The sequence below is a fragment of the Gracilinanus agilis genome, chromosome 2 (genome assembly GCF_016433145.1).
Source record: "Gracilinanus agilis isolate LMUSP501 chromosome 2, AgileGrace, whole genome shotgun sequence".
Lineage (NCBI taxonomy): Eukaryota > Metazoa > Chordata > Mammalia > Didelphimorphia > Didelphidae > Gracilinanus > Gracilinanus agilis.
In genome coordinates this window covers 419,411,582-419,434,564 of record NC_058131.1, presented here as the reverse complement: position 1 = coordinate 419,434,564, position 22,983 = coordinate 419,411,582, and the positions used below count along the sequence as shown (strand labels likewise).

At 36.0% G+C, this 22,983-nt stretch overlaps 1 protein-coding gene across 1 annotated transcript; it reads left to right on the top strand.

Annotated features, from left to right (window-relative positions):
- Positions 1-1,964: 1,964 nt before the first annotated feature.
- LOC123237605 (cyclin dependent kinase 2 interacting protein) lies at positions 1,965-15,053 on the top strand. Its single transcript, XM_044664622.1, has 5 exons — positions 1,965-2,036; positions 7,562-7,730; positions 8,544-8,673; positions 12,443-12,572; positions 14,337-15,053. Exons 1-5 carry the CDS (start codon positions 2,030-2,032, stop codon positions 14,534-14,536), a joined length of 636 nt encoding a protein of 211 aa, XP_044520557.1. The 5' UTR covers positions 1,965-2,029; the 3' UTR covers positions 14,537-15,053.
- Positions 15,054-22,983: the final 7,930 nt, after the last annotated feature.

Genomic DNA, 22,983 nt, shown 5'->3' with positions numbered 1-22,983 from the left:
TCTAGGATTAAATATAAACTCACCTTTCTGACTCTGAATTGCTCTTCATAACCTGGCTCCATACTACTTTCATAAACTTCTTTTTTTTTTTCTTCTTACCTTCTGTCTTAGTATCAATTCTAAAGCAGAAGAGTGGCAAAAGTTAGGCAACTGGAATAAAATGGCTTGCCTGCATCAGTGAGCCAGGAGGTGGCTGAGTCTAAATTTGAACTCAGGTCCTCCCAGGTCTGGTCCTCTATCCAAAGTGCTACCTAGCTGCCTTTCATAAGCTTTTTATATCTCATTCCCCTCCCATGCATTCTACTGGCCTACTTGCAATGGCCACAAATAACATTCCATCTCCTATCTCCATCCCTTTGCTCTGGTTGTTCTTACACATTTCTACCTCTTAGAATCCTTGGTTTCCTTGAAGGCAGGGTCTAAATGCTTGACTAATGCATTTTCTTCATATTTAGAACATTATTCCACTCATGTAAATTTTCTATTCATTTCCATCTTTTTAAAGTCTAACACAAATGTCCTATCACCAAGAAGCCTTCCATTTGGCAATAACTGCTCCCACCTACTATATACTCTTTTACAGTAACTTTTTCTCTAATACACTTATTATTATTTTATAATGTTTAGATGTGTTTTATATCCCTTACTAGGCTTTGAGCTCTGTGAGATGGAACTATGTTATATTTAAATTTTGCATATCCCTCAATGTCATTCACTTTTTTTAAATGAACTGACAGATGTGTTAATGATAGAGGGGAAGAAGGGGACAGAGAAGGATACATTGTAGCTCCTTGAGGTTGGGACTGTTTTATTTTTGTCTTTGTATAAACAGTGACTAACACAAATGCTTGACACAGTTGAAACATAAAAGGGATGATTACACTGGAGTAGAAAGATGAGAGAACACGTATAGCTATACAAGGTTTGAGAGGTAAGGAAACAAAGATAACTACAATGACGGTGAGGGCACAAGGATGGCTAAACTGGAGATGGGGTGGTGAAGGGACAAAAATAGGCTACAAATGGGTTGGGGGGGGTAGGATGAGAAGATAAAGATGCCTGATAAAACTGAGAGTGGAGAGTTATGGTACAGAGATGGCTACACAGAGGTGAGAGTGAGAAAACAGAATGACTGCCACTGGGTGTGAGAAGTGAGGGCACTGAAATGGCTACACTGGGAGTAGAGGGACAGGAGTGGGTTACACTGTGAGTAAGCAGTGAGAAGACAAGGACGGCTACACTGTGGTTGGGAGTGAGAGCACTGGGCTGGCTACACTGAGAGGGTGGGGTGAGGAGACATCCTATAATGTAGGCTGGGAGTGAGGAGACAGATGCTATATGTAGGTTGGGAGTGAGGAGACATGTTATAATGTAGGTGGGGATGAGGAGACAGGGCTGGCTATACTGTAGGTGAGGGGTGAGAAGACAAAGATGTTATAATGTAATTGGGGATGAGGAGACAGGGATGGTCTATTGTAGATGGAAGGTGAGGAGCCTGGGATGGCTACACTGAGTGTAGGGGCTGAGGGGTGGCCGCTGATCCTGGAGGAAGGCGGAGGAGAATGATAACAGAGCTCAGGGACTCCGCTGTGATGAAGACAGTCGGGTGGGGAGCCAGAGGGACCCTTCCTCAGGAACGCCACCTCCCGGAGTCCCCATGCTCACCCTGGCCTCCTCCCGCCTCTCAGTGCCGCAGGACTCACCTCCCTCAGGTGACACCGAGATGGGACCCTCATTCTCCAGGTCCTCCCCGGCCGGGCGTCGTGGGCGGGGTCGGAGAAGACGAGCCCCGCACGCAGAGGATTATGGGAGCCCGTTCCTTGCACGGCCGCGGGACCAGTCAGCGCCGGGTAGCAACAGTAGTCAAGGCTGCCGGCACGGGGCGGAGCAAGCTCAAGCGGAACTGCCGCCAGTGGCGGTTGATGTGGGAAAGTAGAGGACGGAAGTGACAATACATGCTTCCGGTTGGTTCCAGATCTTCTCTCTGAGTTTCGTGGGTTTGCGCTGAACCCTCTTGGTCGCTAAAGTTATGGATGGTGAGTGATGCAAATTTAGAGTTATGAAGTAACAATTAAACTGCCTTTTTTTAAAATTCGATTTTTATTTTCAGTATCACATTCTCTCCTTTCCCCCTTCACCTATGGAAAAGGCAAGAAAGACAAATCCATTACAAATATGTAATCATACAAAAACGTTAGCCGTGTACAAACAAAAGAGAAGAAAGTATGCTTCAGTCCATTAGTTCTCTCCCTACCCACTCTTCCCCACTCCCGACCCCTCTCACTCTCTGTAAATGGATGGCATGTTTCTCATGATTTCTTTGGAATTGTGATCACTGTTGCTCACTTATTTAGTCTTTCAAAGTTGATTATCTTTACAATATCGCTGTTAAATTGTTCTCTTGGTTCTACTCGTTTCACTTTGCATCAGTTCATATACTTTTTAAAAACATCCCCATCTTCATTTCTTTCAGTAGTCTCCCCCATTCATATACCACAGCTTGTTCAGCCACTCTCCAAATGATGAGCATCATGTCAGGTTCCAGTATTTTGCCATCACAAAAAGAGCTGCTATAAATATTTTTGTACATATGGGTACTTCTCTTTCTTTGATCTCTATGAGGTATAGCCTGAGTAACTGTATTTCTGGGTGCAAGGCTCTGCACAGTTTAATAAGAGATTTTTGGACGGAGGTCCAAACTGCTTTTCAGAATAGTGGAATATTTGAGATCTCCACCAAAAGTGCATTAGTAGGCCTGTTTTCCGACAGAACCTCTGACAAAGTTTTTGTCCTCTTAACCAATTTGATGGATGTGAGGCAGTATCTCAAAGTTGGTTTCATTGTTTCTCTAATTATCCTAATTATCTAAAATAAATAATATGCATTGGTTGAATGCTTTTTTTTTATATGGCTACTTGTAAAAGTGCCTAATCTTATTCTTTGGCATTTCATCACTTGAAAATTAGCTCTTATCTTTGTAAGTTTGACTCAATTCTCTGTATATCCTAGAAATGAGACCTCTTTCTTTCTCTTTCAGAGAAACTTACTGCAGAGATTTTTTTCCCAGTTTCAAACTTTTCTTCTCATTTTAGCTGCATTGGTTTTGTTTGTACAAAACTTTTTAGTCTTATATAATCAAATTACCTATTTTTATCTACTATGAACCTCTGTTTCTTGTTTGGTCATGAACTCTTCCCCTAGCCTTAGATCTGACAGAATTTCTTTCATACTCTACTAACTGGTTAATGATGTCACTATATCTAAAGCATGTATCCTTTTTGGGCTTATCCATTATTTTTGGTGTTCTATATCTAGTTTCTGACAGACTACTTTACAATTTTTCCAAAAGTTTTTGTTAAATAACAAACTCTTGCCTCGGTAACAGGGATCTTTTGGTTTATAAAATATGAGGTTACTATGTTACTTCTGCACGTAGTATACTTAAACTGTTCCACTGATCATCTTATCTGTTTCTTACTCGGTACTTGTTAAATTATAGTTTTGTAATAGAGTTTGAGATCTCTTACTACTAGGTCTCCTTCCCTTTTTCTCACTGATTCCTTAGATCCATGTTGGAGAACCTATGGCACATGCGCTAGAGCAGGGGTCAGCAACGTATGGCTCTCGAGCCATATCTGGCTCTTTCTGCAGGAGCTATAAAGTCAATTTTTTTCAGGTGCTGTTACAGGAGCGCGCACTGTGAGCACTGTATGGCTCTCACGAAATTACATTTAAAAAAATGTGGCGTTTATGGCTCTCACGGACAAAAAGGTTGCTGACCCCTGTGCTAGAGCATGCTGGAGGGAGCTGCTCTCTCCCCCCTCTCCACACCGGCCTGAGGACATTTCTTTCATCACTTGCCTCTCTGCCCAGTAGCCCAATGGGAGTGTTTCCTCCCTCCCCTGTCTGGGGTAAAGAGGTAAAAAGGGGCTCACATGTGGCATGAGGGTTACAGTTTGGGCATTCATCTCTAAAAGGTTCATCATCACTGTCCCAAGATATTCTTAGCCTTTTATTCCTCCAGTATTTTTTAAATTATTTTTATTATTATTTTTATTATTTTTTCTAGCATGATAAAGTAATTCTTTGAGAGTTTGATTGGTATAACACCGAATAAATAAGTTTATGTAGTATAGTCGTTTTTACTATGTTGACTCAGCTTACCTATGAGAAATTAATATTTCTCCAGTTATTTAACAGTGCCTTTATTTGTGTAAAGAATGTTTTGTAGCCATGTTCATATAGTTCTAGTGTCTGCCTTGGCAGGTAGATGCGCCAGTATTTTGTGCTTTCCAGAATTATTTTAAATGACATTTCTTTTGTCACTAGATTTTGTTGGTAGTCTACAGAAATGTTGATATTACAGATGTGTTTATTTTATATCCTACAACTTTGCTAAAGTTCTTAATTGTTAAATTAATTTTTTAGTTGATTCTCTAGGGCAGTGATGGGCAAACTTTTTAAAGAGGGGGCCAAAGGAAAGGAAATGCTCATCTATCAGTCTGTTTCTAAGCAACACTTGCAAAGTTTCATTATATTGTATCCTACTCATTGTGTTCCTCAGATTAGGAATAATGTTGCCTGGGGATAGAACCTTTCAGGGGGCCCATATTTGGTAGTTTGCCCATCACTGCTCTAGGGTTCACTAAGTAAAGCCTCATATCATTTTGTTTCCTTTTTGCCAGCAACCTCATCAATTTCTTGTCTTAGTGCCATAGCTAGCACATCTAGTACAAAACTGAATAGTAATGGTTTTAAAGGGCATTTTTCCTTTACCCCAGATCTTAGAAAAGTCTTAGCTTATCACCGTTACAATTAATGCTAGTTCTTGGTTTTATTTTTTTTTTATTATTTTGTTTTTACCAATTACATGAATAACAAATTTAGCTCTTGGTCTTAGATAGATATTACTTATCATTTTAAGGAAAATATTCCTATGTTTTCTAGTGTTTTTAAAAGGAATAGATGTTATATTTGGTCGTTTTTTCTTCTATTCAAATGATCATTAATATTTTTTATTAATCTGGTCAATTATGCTTATAGGTTCCTAATATTTAACTAGTCTTGAATTTCTGGTAGAAATACACATGGTCAAAGAACATTAGGGAGATTGTCTATAGTTCTTTCTGTTTTGACCCTCTGAAGTCCAGGTATCAAGACTAAAATCTGTCATAGAAGGAATTTGGTAGGACTCCTCTACCTATTTTATTGGAATTAATTGGTCTTTAAATATTTGGTTGAATTTACATGTAAATTGATCTCTCCTGAGGTTTCTTTCTTTGGAAGTTAATTATAACTTGTGTCTTGTTCAATTTTATTTCCTAAAGATGTAATTCTTTAAATATTCTTTTTTTGTTCTCTTAATCTCGCCAATTTATATTTTTATAAATATCATCCCTTTCAAATAGTTTGTTTTTTGTGGTTATTGGTTTGTTTGTTTTCTAAAAACCCTCACCTTCTTTCTTAGGATCAATACTGTGTATTGGTTCCAAGGCAGAAGAGTGGTAAGGGCTAGGCAATGGGGGTCAAGTGACTTGCCCCGGGGTCACACAGCTAGGAAGTGTCTGAAGCCACATTTGAACCCAGGACCTCCTATCTCTAGGCCTGGTTCTCAATTCACTAAGGGCAAAATACCTCCTAATATTTGCTTTTCTTCATTGATTGTGAATTTTTTTCAGAATGAATCTTTTTCATTCATGATCCTGGTCAGTAATTTGGAAGTATTTTTTTTTTCTGAATCAGATTGGCCAGTATTTTATCTTTTGTTTTTCAAAAAATAACTTATAATTTTATTTAGTAGTTCATTGAAGGCTTTTTATTTTCAGTTTTATTAATTTCTCCTTTGGTTTTTCAGGATTCCTATTTTGATGTTTAATTGGAAGTTTTTTGTTTCTTGGTTTTCAAAGGTTTTTTAGTTGCATGTCCATTGATTTGCTTTCTCTTTAATGTTGTAAGCAATTAAAGATATACTTTTCCCCTTAAGTATTGCTTTGTAGCTCTTAAATTCTCATTGTTCTCATTATCTTTAAAAAAAATTGCTTGTTTTTATGGTTTATTCTTTGATGCACTCATCTTTAGGACTAAATTATTTCGTTTCCAATTAATTTTTCATCTGTGTTTTGAAAGCCCTTTATTGAATGTAGGGGGGTTTTTTTGCATTCCAGTTTGAAAAGATTTCACTTAAATATTTTTGCTTCTCTCTATTTGTAAGGTTTTTATGCTATAATTTTCAGTCAATTTTTGTAAAGGTGCTATACACAGATGAGAAATAAGTAAACTCCATCAGTATTCTCCAGAGATGTATCATATCTGTGCCTGCCTGTGACCACACATTAATATATTTGTGGGTGGACACCTGAGGAGAATTGGAAACTGAGGGAGGATGAGTAAAGAAAACAGAAAGAGAAAGAGAGAGTACACAACAAAGGAACAAAGACTCAGGAGTCAATGGCTTCAGGAACATGGGATTCAGGGTGCTTGCTCTTCTGATGGTGGTAGAGAGAGTTGCATGTGTTCCCAAACTTTTATTGGGGTGTCAAGGAATGTGGAATGGGAGGTAGCTAATGAACATGTGACATGGTATAGGATTTAACATTGACTCAGTAGCCAACTACATGATCAAAGAGGAGGAGGTTAATCAAACATGTGAGCTGTAAAGGAATGTGGTCTAATAAAGTGTTAGCTAGGACCATTTGTGCAGGAATTCTCTTGACCATATGGTTTGGAGAGTGGTTAGGATTTACAGAGTACCAATTACATACAATGATCCAGAAATAAAATGACCATGAGTCTTATACTTGAGCAGATAGGTTACAATAAACATGCATCAATAATACTTTCATGATTATATACCTGGTATGCCACAATATCTAACTTTTCTAAAATTCTGTTCTTTTACTTGACTTCTTGTTTATTTTATGGTTAGGTCTGTCTAGGTCTGAAAAGAGTAAATTTTGGTCCTCTACAATTATAATTTTACTATTTCCTCTTGTAATTCATTTAACTTTTCTTTTAAGAATTTAAATGCTATGACATTTGGCACAGATAGCAATATCTTCAATATTGATATTAATTTACTGCTTATCATAACTTTTAACAAAATGAAATTTCCCCGTTTATCTCTTTTGATTTGAATTTCCTTACCAACTATGGGTGTGTATATATTCTTCCTTCCTTGAATTAGTTCAAATAAGAATGAGGTTTTAGTGTTGCCATTTCTCCTCCCCACCCCCCATCATTGTATAAACTCTTCCTTGTTCACCTCATTTATGTGAGATAATTTTTCCCATTCTTCCTCTCCTTTCTTTCCTCTCTTAATACATTCCTCTTCTCCACCCTTCCATTCCTCTTTTTAGCTAAAAGATCCTACTAGCTTTAACATTTCATTTTTGGTTTCTGTGTTCTCTTTGCATCCAATAGTTTTATAATTGTTAAGCTCCTTCCATCTTCTGACATCCTGTGAAAGAAAAAATGTTATAAAAGTAATTCCAGTCTAAACAAATTTCTCCTACTTTTTAATAAAGTGAAGCATGATTTTTTTTCTGTCTTTTTCTTTGCATAGTGAAGAACTCTGGCATGGTTACCCCCAAAAGGACTGTCTTATCTGTCAGTGCAAGAAAAATTAAAGATAATGCAGCAGACTGGCACAACTTATTATCGAAATGGGAGACTCTCAACAACATGGGGTTTTCTATTGCAAACAAAATAGGAAACATCAAAATAAATGTGCTGTGAGTTCAAAACACAAGTAGTTTATTTTACATTTCTCTCATTCCAATTTTTTTTTCACTTAGTGATTAGGTAGAGTGCTTTAGTCTTTTGTTTTTTTTCCAAAGATAGAAATTATCAACTCGGTTTTATTCAGAAGTAACCATATTTAGGTATATTGTACAACAAATAAGTGTACTTTATTAATGAAAAACTGAATGGCCATCTTGTGCAGCAGGTAGAACATATTGGAAATAATAAGTAGATTGAATGAAATGAAAATTAAATATTTAGAGTTTTGAAATATAATACAGCAAAGCAACATAAAAATTTATGGATTTGCATAAACAAATGGTTTACACATGTTCTACTTAATCTAAAATGATTTGTTAAGTAGGAAGAGTAGTTGAAAGGCATTTTTCATTACAGCAATAAAGGTAATGCTACTTGAATGACTCTTCTGCCACTCTATTTGTTCGGGCAAAAGCAGGGTAGCAACAGGCTGTCAGGGTAAAAAGAAGCTGAGCCCAAATCCCTGCTCTCCTGATTTTGTGATGTTAAACAAATCACTAATTCTTTCTGGACCTCATTTTCCTCCTCAAAAAAATTGAGGTGGGCACTGTTAGAGTCATCTTTTAGTTTCCTTCCAGCTCTAAATCCCCTAATCCTATGTATGACCTGTCCTTAATACTGCATACAAGTTTGTTTCAGATGTAGTTCAGATAAATTTCCTTTAACTCTAAGATGTTATTTGTGGTTCTGGCTTTCTAGTATTCACTCTGTTGAACAGTGTTTAATAATGTTTTGTATTCTTGTTGCTTTCTGTGTTTATATAGTACTGAAGACAAGCTAGAACTAGAATGCAACAGCATTGCTTCTGGATTTCATTCTCAAAAAGTATATCCAAAATATAATGAGGATCTTGAGATGTTGTGCAAGGAACTTCATGACACCTTGGAAAACTTGGTAAGAGTCTAAAAGCTAAGATCATCCTCACAAGTTTAGTAACTAAAGTTTTTGTCCAATTAATATAGATTAATTCCTTATCTACATGGTGTCTTCAAGGGATAAACTTTGACATAAATATATGTGGAAGTTTATTTCTTGAAATGACTAAATATGGTTGTTTTGTTTGTTTTAAATTTTATTTAAACATTAGAAATCTTTCTATAATCAGGCTTCTGCAATGTCATTTTGAATACTCCATCCTTCTATGTAGAGCATAACCCCTTCAAGTTATGAATTTTGCTGTGTCACCCAACAATTCACCACAAAATTCTATTTATGAACCTCTTCAAATGTGACTAAATGGATTTGAGGATAAGATATACAGCCTTCTACTTGAAGATTTTCAAGATGACTGGGTCCTACCAAACTTTCCATTCTAGTTTCAGCCAGATTCTGGAGTAAGAACCATTTCCATGGCATAATGAGGTGTTGGAATAGAATTTTGTAAGTAGTATCACATTTTAATCTGCTTTATTAGCCAGACTACTAAATAGAATTTTAGCATCTGATGACTCAGGTTCACCATCCATTTCTTCAGTACCTTATTATGTACTGAGTATTTTGCTGGGCTTGGTATGTGCCCTCCTGGGGTTTGCATTTTGGGAAGATAAGACAGAGATAAATAGAAATATTGCATTAAAGAGAAACAAAACAATGTTCTCTTAGGGTCTAGCCTACAGTACTGTAGTTGTTCTATTACATAGTTGTCCTTCAGGACTCAGGACCTGTTTGTTCCTATGCTAAATATCCTTGGACTTTCTTCCCCTAGATTTACTGATATCAAACCTTTTATGGCTTATAATCTTCCTTCTAGCACCATGAGGAAGAGAAGCTATGATTTAATGTTAGAGGAAGAAGACCCTTCTTCCTCATTCCCTTCTGGAGAGAAGTGTAAGGAGCTCCTGGTGCACAGACTCCCTCCAGTGACACAGGCCTCACTCAAAACCTACTCTGTAACTTGTATTATTACTTGCACTAAAAAGTTGAGTGACCTTCCTAGGATCACAAAGTCAGTACTCAATGTTAATGGCAGAATATAAGCCTAGGTCTTCAATATTCATTATCCCGTTGCTACCATATGTCCAGTTACTATTTTCTCAATGCTAGATCTTCTGTGTTTTGCTTTTCTTCACTTGTAATCATCTGTCTCTGCTTTTTTTTCCTAAGTGTCTGTCTTGAAGACTCTCATCAAGTATTTATAAACTTATTTGTAAGTTTATATACTTATAAAATCAGTAACTTTCCTTTTGAATATAGCCTAAGTATCTTCAAAGAATACCTTTAGTTGACTCATTCTCTCTCTTTTGAAATAAATAGCATGGTCTTTGTGATTTTTTTACCTTTGATCTGAAGGAGACTTAAATACATGCTATTTAAAGAACATTTTTAAGGAATTGGAGATGTTAAGATTTGTCAGGTACATAATAGTTGTCTTCAAACCGAATATGCTGATGATTCTCAAATCTGCCTAATGTTGTTTAGTCATGTCTGATTCTTCTTGACCCCATTTGGGGTTTTCTCAGCAAAGATACTGGAGTGGTTTGCCATTTCCTTTTTCAGCTCATTTTACAGATGATAAACTGAGGCAAACAGGGTTAAGTGGCTTTGCCTAGGGTCACACAACTAGCCTTTGAGGCTGGGTTAGAGCTCAGGAAGATGAATTTTCCTGATTCCAGGACTTGTACCACCTAATTGCATCATCTACCTGCAAATCTACCTATGCTTTTCCATTCCACCTAAACTCCCTAGTTTCCTCTCAAATAAAATTGTCTTTTACTAGAAGTTTCTCCAATCCTTCTTAATTCTGGTCTCAACTATTTCCTGTTTATCCTACATATAGCTTACTTTTTATATATTTGTTTGTATTTTGTCCCTCCCCCCCCCATTAGATTGTAAGCTCCTTGAGGACAAGGGGTATCTTGCTTCTTTTAGGATAGTGCCTGGCACTAATTGATCCTTATTAAAGAAGTTATTCCTCCAGTCAGTAGCATGTTAAAAACTAGCTAAATGACCCCTGAAATATGAAAAATTGAATAGTTTAAATTCTTTGATTTCAATAGCTACCAAGGAATCTAGGCTTCTTGCTTATCAAAAGGCTTACAAAGTACTCTCATATTTTTGCCATCTACAACATGCATTACAGTAATGATGCAGACATGATTAGATTTACACATATTCTTATGATATGTAATATTTTGTGTAAGAATAGAATTGATTAATACTATGAGTTCTGTCATATCCAAGTGTGATTTTAAGAATTTAGCTGTGAAATGTAATCTGCCATTCTTCTACTTAGCCTCCTGGTGACTTCTTAGCTTTCACTGTAGACTCAAAGAACAGCTTCTCCAGGAAACTGCCTCCAGTCTCTTGGATTCTTTTCAAAGAACTTTGTTTGTCCAACTCACCTTTCTTATGTATTTACTGTGTTTTAATTATTTGTAGGTTAGCCATATTCTCCTACTGCACTGTATGGCAATTAATACATGTCAATTGAATTGAATAACAATTTGCATCCTACCTTTGTGTTAGAAAATGACTATAAAATCAAAAGATAAGTCTGTCTTTTAAAGTGTATCTGCTTTGTTTGATCTTTTTAATTATTTTGCTTTAGTGCAGTGATGGGCAAACGTTTTAAAGAGGGAGCCAAAGGAAAGGAAATGCTCATCTGTCAGTCTGTTTCTAAGGCAACTCTTTGGAAGGTTCATTGTATTCATTCATTTCATTTGTATTTCATTGTATGTAATACTCATTGTATTCGTCAGATTAGGAATAATGTGCAGGGACAGAACATTTCAGGCTCCCCCCCCAATCTGGCTAGCAGGCTGTAGTTTGCCCATCACTACTTTAGTGTATTGGCAAGTTAATAGAAAAGAAGTAGAAAGTTAATTCTTACACAAGGAAAGTTATATATATACACATATATATATATAAACTCATTATGTGATCACTGGCAAGGTACTTCCTTTTTCTGGGACTTCTTTTCCTCTGTAACATGACACAAAGGAAAAGGGTATTGCATTTAGAGTCACCAAAAGACTCTGGTGTTGAAGACAGACTTTTGTAGCAGCAAGAAAAGCAAAAAAAAAAAAGCTTTCAGTGACCCAATCTACTATTTCCCAAATGTGACATAGCCCAGTCTCTTATTATTTCTATTTTTGACTAGGTTTTTTAAAAATAGTACAGCAAGGTCCACCTGCAATTCCCAACAAAGAAAAAGCTACTGTTGAACTAGCTTAATAGATTCCCCATCCAATTACATATCCTTTAACCTCTGGCTTTTCCAAAAATGAAAATAGCCTCAATTTATGAACACAAAAAATGTGGAGAACTATCTATATTTCAGTTGTAGACTTTTTTTTTTTTTTAATTTTAAATCCTTAACTTCTGTATATTGACTTATAGGTGGAAGAGTGGTAAGGGTAGGCAATGGGGGTCAAGTGACTTGCCCAGGGTCACACAGCTGGGAAGTGTCTGAAGCCAGATTTGAACCTAGGACCTCCTGTCTCTAGGCCTGGCTCTCAATCCACTGAGCTACCCAGCTGCCCCCTCAGATGTAAACTTCATAAAAAAATCCCTGTTAAAAAAACTAATTCATATTTGTGAGTTAGAAATGTCATCTGAAACATCTCCATTTAAGCTCCTAACCTGAATTCAATTAGTTACTGATTTTGAGATTAAAGCAGATTTCACATTAAGATGCTCGGTTAAAAAAAATTATCTTCTCCAGGCTAAGATACAGATGAAAATGGAAAAGTTAACATCAACCACTAAAGGAATTTGCAACCTAGAAAATTACCATCGTGGAAATGGAAATGATCAAACACCCCTTTTCCATACATGGCCCACAACCTACTTCTGTAAGTAATATGAAATTGTTGATTTTGAGCCACAGTGGAGAGAAGAAATAAGATTGAAAACATGTAAATGATACAATTTCAAAGTGGTTTCCATTATACTGTGCTTTGAAATCAATTCTAAGAATTTAATTCAAATTAAATTGATAAATTTCAATTTTTTAATTAATTAAATTATTTACTTAAATTTAAGAATTCATCCTTAGAAGGAGAGGGGCCAGCTAGAAAGGAGTACTTCTTAATTGAATATCTCGATTGCCTAAAAGTCAAGAAAGAGCACACAGGCAACATACAGGAATGTGGACCTAACAAAAATCCAGGCTCCAAAGTTTACCTTTGCAACTTGGCAAAGGAGTGGCTGTGGGCAAGTAATATAAGCCATCTGAACCTTAATTTGCGTCTCTAATATAGTAATGACTCAGTGAGGAATAGTTAATTCAGATCTTATGAGGATTAAATCAAGTAGTGGATGTGAAAATACTGTATGAATTATGAAATCTTCTATAAGATTCAAACATTATTAGAGCTTCATAAAGCTGGTTCCCATTTTTAAGGCTTCAAAAATACTTCTACATTAACAGAAATCTATTCTTTGGGGGAGGGGGGAAGAGCAGGACTTATGGACATAAGAGTAGAGGAGCTGCTTTTAAAAAAATTTTAGGATAAATTCTGAGTCCCATATCAAATGATAAATATTATTATATTACCTTAACCATTACATATTAGTTTATAAGGGGCTTTCACATCTCATTTTATTTGATCTTCACCACAACCCTGTGGAGTGAATAGGATACATATTATCATCCCTCTTTTATAGAAGAAACTAGGCTCAGAGAAATTGATTGGTACAAAGTTCTGCAACAAGATCTCAAATCCAGTTCTTCTGACTTTTCTGGTCCATTCTACTACACTAACTCCTTGATCAGTCTAATGAACATAGTTGACCTTTTTTTACAAAGAACATTCCTCACAACAACCATGTTGAACTGCAAATGAATTCACTTATACAAGATCTAACTTTTTTTAATTCAAAAGAAAACTATTTTTAGGTGCTGGTTTGGTCCTTTAGCTTTAAACTGATGGAAGAAAAGGTATTTTGATTTGACATGCATTTACTACCAGTTGCTCTAGATTTAAATTTAAATTTATTATTTCAATTTACTTTTTTGCAAGTTGTTTATGTCCCAAATGCATAAACCAACTAGAATTACCTACATCTAATTACCCAGGTGGGTCCGTTTAACACTTAAAACTAACAGGGTAATTAAAAGGGCTTAGAGAGATTGTGTTTGTAATGCCTCTCACAAACTCTACAGCCCTACAGAAATGCTAGCCATTTAATCTTAACATTATTATTAAGGACCTTGGGCAAGTCATCTAGCCTTTTTGGGACTAAGTTTCCTTTTTTTTTTTTTTTTTTTTTTTTAAACACTTACCTTTGGTCTTAGGATCAATACTGTGTGTTGGTTCTAAGGCAGAAGAGTAATAAGGGCTAGGCAATGGGGGTTAAGTGACTTTCCCAGGGTCACACAGCTTGGAAGTGTCTGAGGCCAGATTTGAACCCAGGACCTCCCGTCTCTAGGCCTGGCTCTCAATCCACTGAGCCACCCAGCTGCCCCTCAAGTTTACCATTTTTAAAGTGGGAATTAGCAGGGTTGTTGGAGGAAAAAAATATTTGTAAACTATAAAGTTCTAAATAAAAATGTGAACCTTTATTTGTGCCATGTGAGCTGTCAAACCTTTTAAGTCATTTTCCTTATATTTCAGATAAAGTTTCACATAAGCTTTCAGAAATGTACAAGAAGGAAATACTCCTCAAACGCACCATTGTTGAAGAACTTGCCCATGCTACAAACCAAGATCTTATCTTAAGCTACTTATCTATGTGGTTGTACCAGCCTTATGTGGAAAACAGCAAGCTTGATGTGGAAAGCATGCTACTTGAAACTGGACATCGAGCATTATAATTTTCCAAAACCATTTTGTTTTTAAGCCCAGACTTACAACAATACCAGTGTGGAAAATTAATGTTGGATTGTGAAACTTTCCCCTTTAGCCATTTCTAACCTGTGGCTACACCCAATTTCTCCCCCATGCTACGAAAATGGGTTGGGATATTTTGTCTTTATTAAAGATAAGAAGATTAAGGGCAGAGCTGGCCAGCCATAGTGAACTCTGACCCAGTTGAGAAATTAAGAGTGGAATAAGTAGCCACGTTGAAATGACTTTAAGTACAGTGGTCTGGTCATATGGCAGTGGTGACATCTTCAGGTCCCAGCAAGGATACACCCTTCTTGAGATGAAGTCATGAGGAAGAAGATGAGGTCTACAAGTCCACCTTCTCAGTAGCTATTTACCAATCAGAGATGTCATGGGAAGGGACTACACCAGAGGAAGGAGGACCTTTTTCTTTTGGATTGTAGAGAGACAAATGACTAGATTAAGAGATCTTGACCAGTCAATTAATAAATTAAAATTAAGCAATACTGCCTCAAGAATTTCAGTCATTACACCACAATGAACCTTTCTCTCCCCATTAAAACATTCAGATCTTCTAACATAGGCCCATTGTTGCCTCATTCATTTTCCCCCAATGCCAGAGCTCTCCCCTCACTTTTAAAATTGAGTTGCTTCAATCTCGCCTTAGGAATCTCTTACCACTACGTTAGTAGTAACTTTTAAAGTTGATAGTTACTTATTCAGTATGTGCTTTTATAACTATGACCCTCTTTATATGACAAAAACTACTAGGAAGATTGGCCACGTTTAGGAGAAAATGTTTAGAGCAGCACTTGCACATTTCTACAGTAAGTTACAAAGAGATAATTGACCTAAATATAAAAGTAGCATTGCTTAAAAAAAACAAACAAAAAACATCCACAGTGGAGTGAGATCAGGACAATGAAAGGAGGTAACCTTTTACAATTATAGCTGGGAGAATTCTAAACCAAATGTTAGAGCAGTGGTTCCCAAACTTTTTTGGCCTACCGCCCCCTTTCCAGAAAAATATTACTTAGTGCCCCCTTGAAATTATGAAACTATTTGTTGAACTCAGAATATAATGTAATACAAAAAAAGTGTGGTCATCACCACCGCCCTGAATCGCTGCAGCACCCACCAGGGGGCAATAGTGCCCACTTTGGGAATCACTGGGTTAGAGGTATTCATAAAAGAGCATTTGAATTACATACAATTTAAAAGCATTTGCACAAATAAAGAGAAACTAGATTAAGAAAAATAGTTTAATTTTTTAAAAAAGGAATAAAATCTGCAATAGGAAATCGATACAAAAATATGAACCAAGACCATTTCCTAAAAGATAAGTGATCGAAGAGATATGAACAAATGACCTTTAGAATTAAGAAATGCAATTAACAAAACATTATTGCAAATCATTAAAAGATAAAAATTGTAACAACAATGGTTTCACCTCACATTAAACTGAAAAACATGGAAAAAAATCAGAAATCGGCAGTGTTGAAGTAGGAAGATAGAAACACTTAATATGTACTGGTAATGGAGCTTTGCATTAGACCAACCAGTCCACTTTTCAAGAAAAGTCACTATTTGAACCCTTTGACCCAGCTATCCATTTACCACTAGGACTATGATGAAATGAAGTCAAAGTGGGGAAAGCCGCATACTAATAGCACTTTGTGGTAGAAACAACAAATTTGAGTTACAAAAACAAATATTTGTATGAACTTACATAGAGCGAAGAAAACAGAATCAAGAGATGTTTCATGGAAAGAAAATGGGGAGGGGCAGCTGGGTAGCTCAGTGGATTGAGAGTCAGGCCTAGAGATGGGAGGTCCTAGGTTCAAATTTGGCCTCGGACACTTCCCAGCTGTGTGACCCTGGGCAAGTCACTTGCCCACCCTTACCACTCTTCCACCTATGAACCAATACACAGAAGTTAAGGGTTTAAAAAAAAAAAAAGAAAATGGGGGGAAAACTTCAGGTTAAGGTAAATAAGAATCTGGAGACAAATTTTTTTTCCCTCTCAGGATAAAGTTACAGGGTTATAGGTGTGGAATAGGATATCAATAGTGTGTTAGTTTCACTTAACCATTTTTGTTACAAAGAGAACAACTTAGGTAATATAAACAGAGCACCAGGCTTAGAGTAGAAAGGATCTAGATTCAATCTGACTTCAGACACTTTCCTAGCCATGTGGCCCTGAGCAAGTCTCTTAACCTCAATTGCCTAGCCCTTGCCCTTCTGTCTGTTGTTACTAGGATAGAAAAGTAAGGGTTAAAAAAAAAAAACACAACAAAGGCAATTGGAGGCAGATATGCATGTAATGGATCAATGCTATTTAAAAAATTTGATAATTTTTTAAAAAAACAGCAGTTCTTTCAAACATTTGTAACTGCTCATTATCCATATCTACTATTTTCAAGCACTCAAGAGAGGGAATCTGAAAGACATGGACTCAAATGTTGCTGTTTAATACTTATTAGCTCTATATCCATGGACATGCCACTTACATCATTAAAGATCCACCCACCTCTGATACCTACCTCATGGAATCATTTTAACACCCAAACAAGTTACTATATATATAAAGCACTACAAATTTTAAAGCTCTGTACAAAGTGCTTTCTTAAAACATTCATTTAAGTGCCTACTGTATACGTATCCAACATCTTATACTTCTACCAGATTTCCAATTCCTTTAATGCACTAAAATCCCTTAGCTTGTGCCAAACCTTCCTTCCTTTTAAATTCTCATCCTTTCTGCTTCATATTCCTTTGTAAGACTGGCTTTTCTTCTTAGCTCCCTCTCCTCTTCCTTTGTTTTTGTGCTCACTGCTGTTAAGTGGAGTATTGGAGAAAATAGTCAACATAAATTAAGACAAAGGATTACATAGAGGGAAAAAGTATTGGATTTTGACAGTCACAAAGCCTGGGTTCGAATTATAGCTCTGTTAAATATTTCTGGAATCACTGGTAAATCACAGTTCTATAATGGATCCAGTTATAGAATTCTGAGTTATGCATATACTGCCTACTATCTCTCTCAGGCTAATTATAATTTGGGATGATCCCTTTCAACATAGTAGGCACATAGTACTTAATCTCTCTTAATATCTGGGGTTTTTTTCAAACCTATAAACTTATTCTTCATCATGACTCATGAAGTATGGCATTGTTCCATAATGCCACTTTTCTTGAATTTTTTAAAAATGTTAATGTAGGGTATCTAGTTGGTGCAGTGGTTTGAGAGCCAGGCCCAAAGACAAGAGGTCCTGGGTTCAAATCTTGCCTCAGATATTTCCAAGCTATGTGACCCTGAGCAAGTCCCTTCACCCCCATTACCCAGCCCTTACCACTCTTCTGCCTTGGAACCAATACACAGTATTGATTCTAATATGGAAGGTGAGGGTTTGGTTGTTTTTTTTTTTTTTTTTTCAAATGAACTACTGTTTGTATTCTATTCAAATCTACTAAGGACTATATTTTTCTAGGATGAAAACTATCATGGTCCATTACCTGCACTTATTTTATGAGCCACATGTACACACATACACTTTCATTTTTTCTTTTAACAATGTCCAAGGTTGAGGTAGTTCACTTATTAATAGATGTATACAAAACTTGAACGGGGGGGGGGTGAAGAGAAGGCAAGGGAAAATAAATATAAAAAATATAAATGTCAACTGTTTTAATTCATGTATTTTGACATGTGGATCTTCTAAAAAAATCTAGCTAGTTTATAGTAAATATAATACAATATATGACATAATCATGTACTGTATATTGAGGCAACATGGCAGAAGACCTAGGTTCAAGTCCTGTCTCTGAAATAAACTGGCTATGTGACCAAGAGTAGTCACTTAACATCTTAGTGCTCTAGTCAACTCTTAAAGACTCTAGGCTGCCCATCTGGTCCATCCAAAAGGAGTTCCCTAGACCAGTGATGGTGAACCTTTTAGAGACCACGTGCCATCCCCACCACCACCACCACCACCTTACTCCAGACAGGGGAAGGAGAAATGGAGGGGAGAGGCCTGAGAGCTCCACTCAGGGGAGAAAGGGAATAAAAGTATTGGGGTGGGGAGGTGCAGTGGAGAGTGGGAAAGGAGCAGCTCTGCCGGAGTCCTACTGCCTTTCTGGTAACTCTACCAGGGACGGCGCATACGCCCACAGAGAGGTCTCTGTGTGCCATCTTTGGCACACATGCCATAGGTTCACCATCATGGCTCTAGACCAATTAAATCCTAGGTCTGGTCCAAATTATATGTCTGCATTTAATCATGTAGGTATTCATTCTCTTCTGGCTCATCACTAAATTAACTTCTCTTCATTTGGTATGGCTTTGATTTTACTCCAATGACTGATGGCTCTTAATTACAGAATACTGACTTAGATTAGATCCTTAGAGATGGCCTTAAACTAAGGATTGTTAGTCTGAGTCCACAGATAGATTTCATGAGGTCCGTATACTTTAGATGAGAAAAAAAATTACATTTTTATTTTCATTAACCTGTAAGTGAAATTTGGCACTTCCTTCCACTGTTCTGAGGAAAGTCCATAGATTTTATTAGACTGTCAATAACACAAAAAATATTAGAACCTTTGTCTTAAAGTTCAGTGCTGAGCACAATACCACATTAGGCCAAGAAAAGTGAAGTAATTTGACCAGAGTCAGTGAGTTAGCAGCAGAACCAGGATCAGAATTCAGTTCTCCTGACTTCAGGTCAGACTGACATTTCATCACTGCAATAGCATTTTACTATGGGATAAGAATAAACTGTTGTAGATTTTACACTTCCCTAATTATACAGAAGCCATATTAGGCCTAATTAAAGTGCCCTTGGGACTTTATTTTATAAAAATAAACACTGGACCTGTGTTTTTATTGGTTCCCAGTTAAGAACTTCTGCCAAAGTAAGCTTCTCTGCAGTGGTGTCAAACTCTTGGAGAAATGGGGGCCGCTAATCTCTATGTAGGGACAGCTAGAAAGCACAGTGGAAAGAGTTCTATGCACAGACTTAGGAGGTCCTGGGTTCAAATCTAGCTTAAAATACTTCCTAGCTGTGTGACCCTTGTTAAGTCATTTAACCCCAAATGCCTAGCTCTTACTGCTCTTCTGACCAAAGGTATGGATTAAAAAAAAAAAAATCTTTAAATGAATATCCTTGCAGGGTGCATACTGACTTAGTTTTAAAATGCAATATCTGCTTAATTGTATTTTTTAATTAAATAATTCCCAATTATATTTTACTCTGCTTCAGAGAAGCACTCAGGAATGCTGAAGGCTACATGTTTTATGCCTTTGACCTAGAGCATTAAGCTATCAGAAGCACAACCTGAACCCAAATCTTCCTGGCTTCAAGACCAACTACATCATTATGATATGCTGTCTCATTATTAATTCCTCTATGAGCATTTCTCAGAATATTAAATATTCCAAAAGCTCTATTAGATCATCTATTATGCAGTAGTGGAAAGAATATTAAACTTGGGACTTGGGAATACCTCAGTATGTTCAACGTTTAAATTCTTCTTCTGACACTAGCAATGATGATAAGCAAACCAGAACTCAACCCCATCCTGTCCTAATCTATAAAATGGAGATTATGGTATTTGAAGTACCCATCTCATATGTATGTGGCTCAAATGAAAATGTATTCAACTGCTTTGTACTTTAGAATCTGTCAGTTAAACTGTTAACAGATTTTTATGAAATTTTTAAGCTGCAGAGAAGTCTGACCCACCAAAAAACACTGTAGCTACTTTAAAATATTTTAAGGTAAAGTTCTTGGTATTTTCCCTATTCCTTTTCTAGAAATATTAAAATCTAAATAGTTTATAACTTATTCCACTAAGTAATATCAGATTCTATGATCTGTAATAAATGATCCAATAGTATGGTTTTAGAAAAGCACCAGAATAGGGATATACATGAAGGACAAGGCCTGAAGGAAGGAGCCCACATATACCAAAACATTTCTAACTATACTTTTTTAGTAAGAGAGAAGTAGAAGAAAAAATATAGGAAGACATATGAACTTATGGAAAGTGAAATAATCAGAACTAGGAAGCCAATATACATAATAACTAGAACAAAAATCCCTTCTGAATGCTGTGATTTAATGTTCAAACTTAAATCCAGAGGAAGAGTGGGAAACTGGACCTCCCACTTTTTGTTAAAGAAGTAGAAGACTATGAATGTTGAATACTGCACATATCAAGAGGGGCTGATGTGATGGTTGCCTTTTTTGAAATGCTTTTCTCCTTTTTTATATATGTTTATTATAAGAGAACCTTGGCTGGGTAGTAGGAGAGAGAATAAATTGAAGAAATTTTAATGAACTGGAAGAAAAGTGTAAATGTCCACTGATTGAGGAATGACTGAATAAACTGTGGTATCTGAATATAATTATTGCACTGTTACAAATATAACTATGAAGTCTTCAGAGAAACTTAGGAAGATTTTTATATGATCTGAAGCAAGATCATATTCAGGAACCACGAAAGCAATCTATATGGGGATAACATATAGAAAAACAAAGAAAATAAAGATTTCAGAACTTTGATCAGTGCAGTCACCATTAGTAGATTCAAGAATGACAAAGAAGCATACCCTTCTCCTGCCAAAAGTGGGGAATACAGGTAAGAAATGAAATACTAGTATTCTCATAGGGCCAATGTGGTAATGTTTTACTTGACTCTACTTAGCTGTTTTCAGTCAACAAATATTAAGTACTAATCTGTACTTGGTACTGTGCTCGGCATTAGAGATATAATTACCAAAAAACCCAATCTCTCTATTCTCAAAGAACTTAAATTCCAGATGGTTCCACTAGAGGTTGAGGGTCTTATTGTGCAGTGATAGTGATGTAAAATAAGGCTTCAATATAATACTTAAGGGGGGGATGGGACTCCAGACTGTATATACTCTAAGGATGTCAAGGAGAAAAGTCTCATATACCAAAATTAATTCTAGCAACACTTTTTGTGGCATCAAAAAGAAGGGAGGAAAACTAAGTGACCATAAATTGAGAAATTGCTGAATAAACTTTGGCATGAATATAATGAAACATTATTGTGTCATTAAGAAATTACAACTGTAAGAATTCAAATTAACGAGAGGGCTTATACTAACCAATGAAAAAAGCAGAATCCAAGTAACATCTATATTATGACCACAATTGATGTAAGGGAAAATAACACTAAAAAATATCAGGACTCAGCTAAAAGCAATGCCCAACATTGAATCCTGAAGACTAATAATGAAGCATTACAAGTGTAGAATGAGACATACTGCTAGACATATCAGTGTGCCATTTTCATTCCTTATTTAAGATTTTGCTACAAAGAGAGTGTTGGGAGTGGGGGTGGACTATACAAATACTGGGAAATTGCAACAGTGTAAAGAAAATTTAATAAAACTTTGTTTTAGATAGAAAAAGCACCAAGAAATCTGAATACTGGTCTTGATTCCGGTAACTCTGTCATGTAACATCTGTCTCAGTTCCCTGAGAAAATGTTATTGTGAGAATCAAATTAAATAATCTAAAAATGTGTTTTAAGAAGATAAATACTATGATAGTCTATATCACATATTTTGGTACTTGATTATATACTGCTTTCTCTAATTCTGATTGTCTCATTTAAGTATTGTTAACAGGCTTGGTAACACTTTGTGGAAAACATTTCTTTTTTAACTCCCCATGTACTACTTAGTATAATGAATAAAACATCAACTTTTCATGGTAGAATTCAACTACACTATCACCACAAACTAGGGCAAATTCTGTAAAAATGGAATAAAATATGCATCTTGAAACTTGATGGGAACTCAATTTAGCCCCTTTTATTTTTACAGAGATACTTGAAGCCCAGTGATAGTTAATTAATATTACACTGGTTCCATCTTGAAACAAACTGCAAAAAAATTGCTTAAATCACAGTTCTTCAATATCATCTCTAAAATTGGGATAGTAATGGTGATATTCTACTTATTTACCAACGGAATACTTTACAAAACTCATTAGAGAAAGGGCTAACAAATTAGAATGTTTGTTTTTAAGTTTATCCATCAGAAAATTTCCAACATAGATATCGCTGTCAAAATACAGTGAAACAAATTGCATGAGGGAGGGGAGATTCAAAATTTAGCAAATAATGCAATTTTCACAACATTCATCAAAAATTCTCTTGAAGTTTTAAATCAAAAGATATTTACCAGCATGGTTTTTGGTTATGTTTAGCTATTTCCAGTTCAGACAAGATATATTTTAAAAGTACATTTCATTGTAGAAACAAGATAATTCTTTATAAATAAGTTAAAAGCTTCATCTTCATCAGTATTCACATTAAAAAATATATAATTTGCTGAAATAGACTTATCTCTTCAGACAATTATATATAAATATAAAACTATGGTTCTGGTACCATTTAA

Bases quoted from the DNA above. Each gene is read 5' to 3' on its own strand.
- LOC123237605 (XM_044664622.1), top strand. The intron at 7,731-8,543 runs GTGAGTTCAAAA...GTGTTTATATAG, and splicing joins AACATCAAAATAAATGTGCT to TACTGAAGACAAGCTAGAAC. The intron at 12,573-14,336 runs GTAAGTAATATG...CTTATATTTCAG, and splicing joins ATGGCCCACAACCTACTTCT to ATAAAGTTTCACATAAGCTT.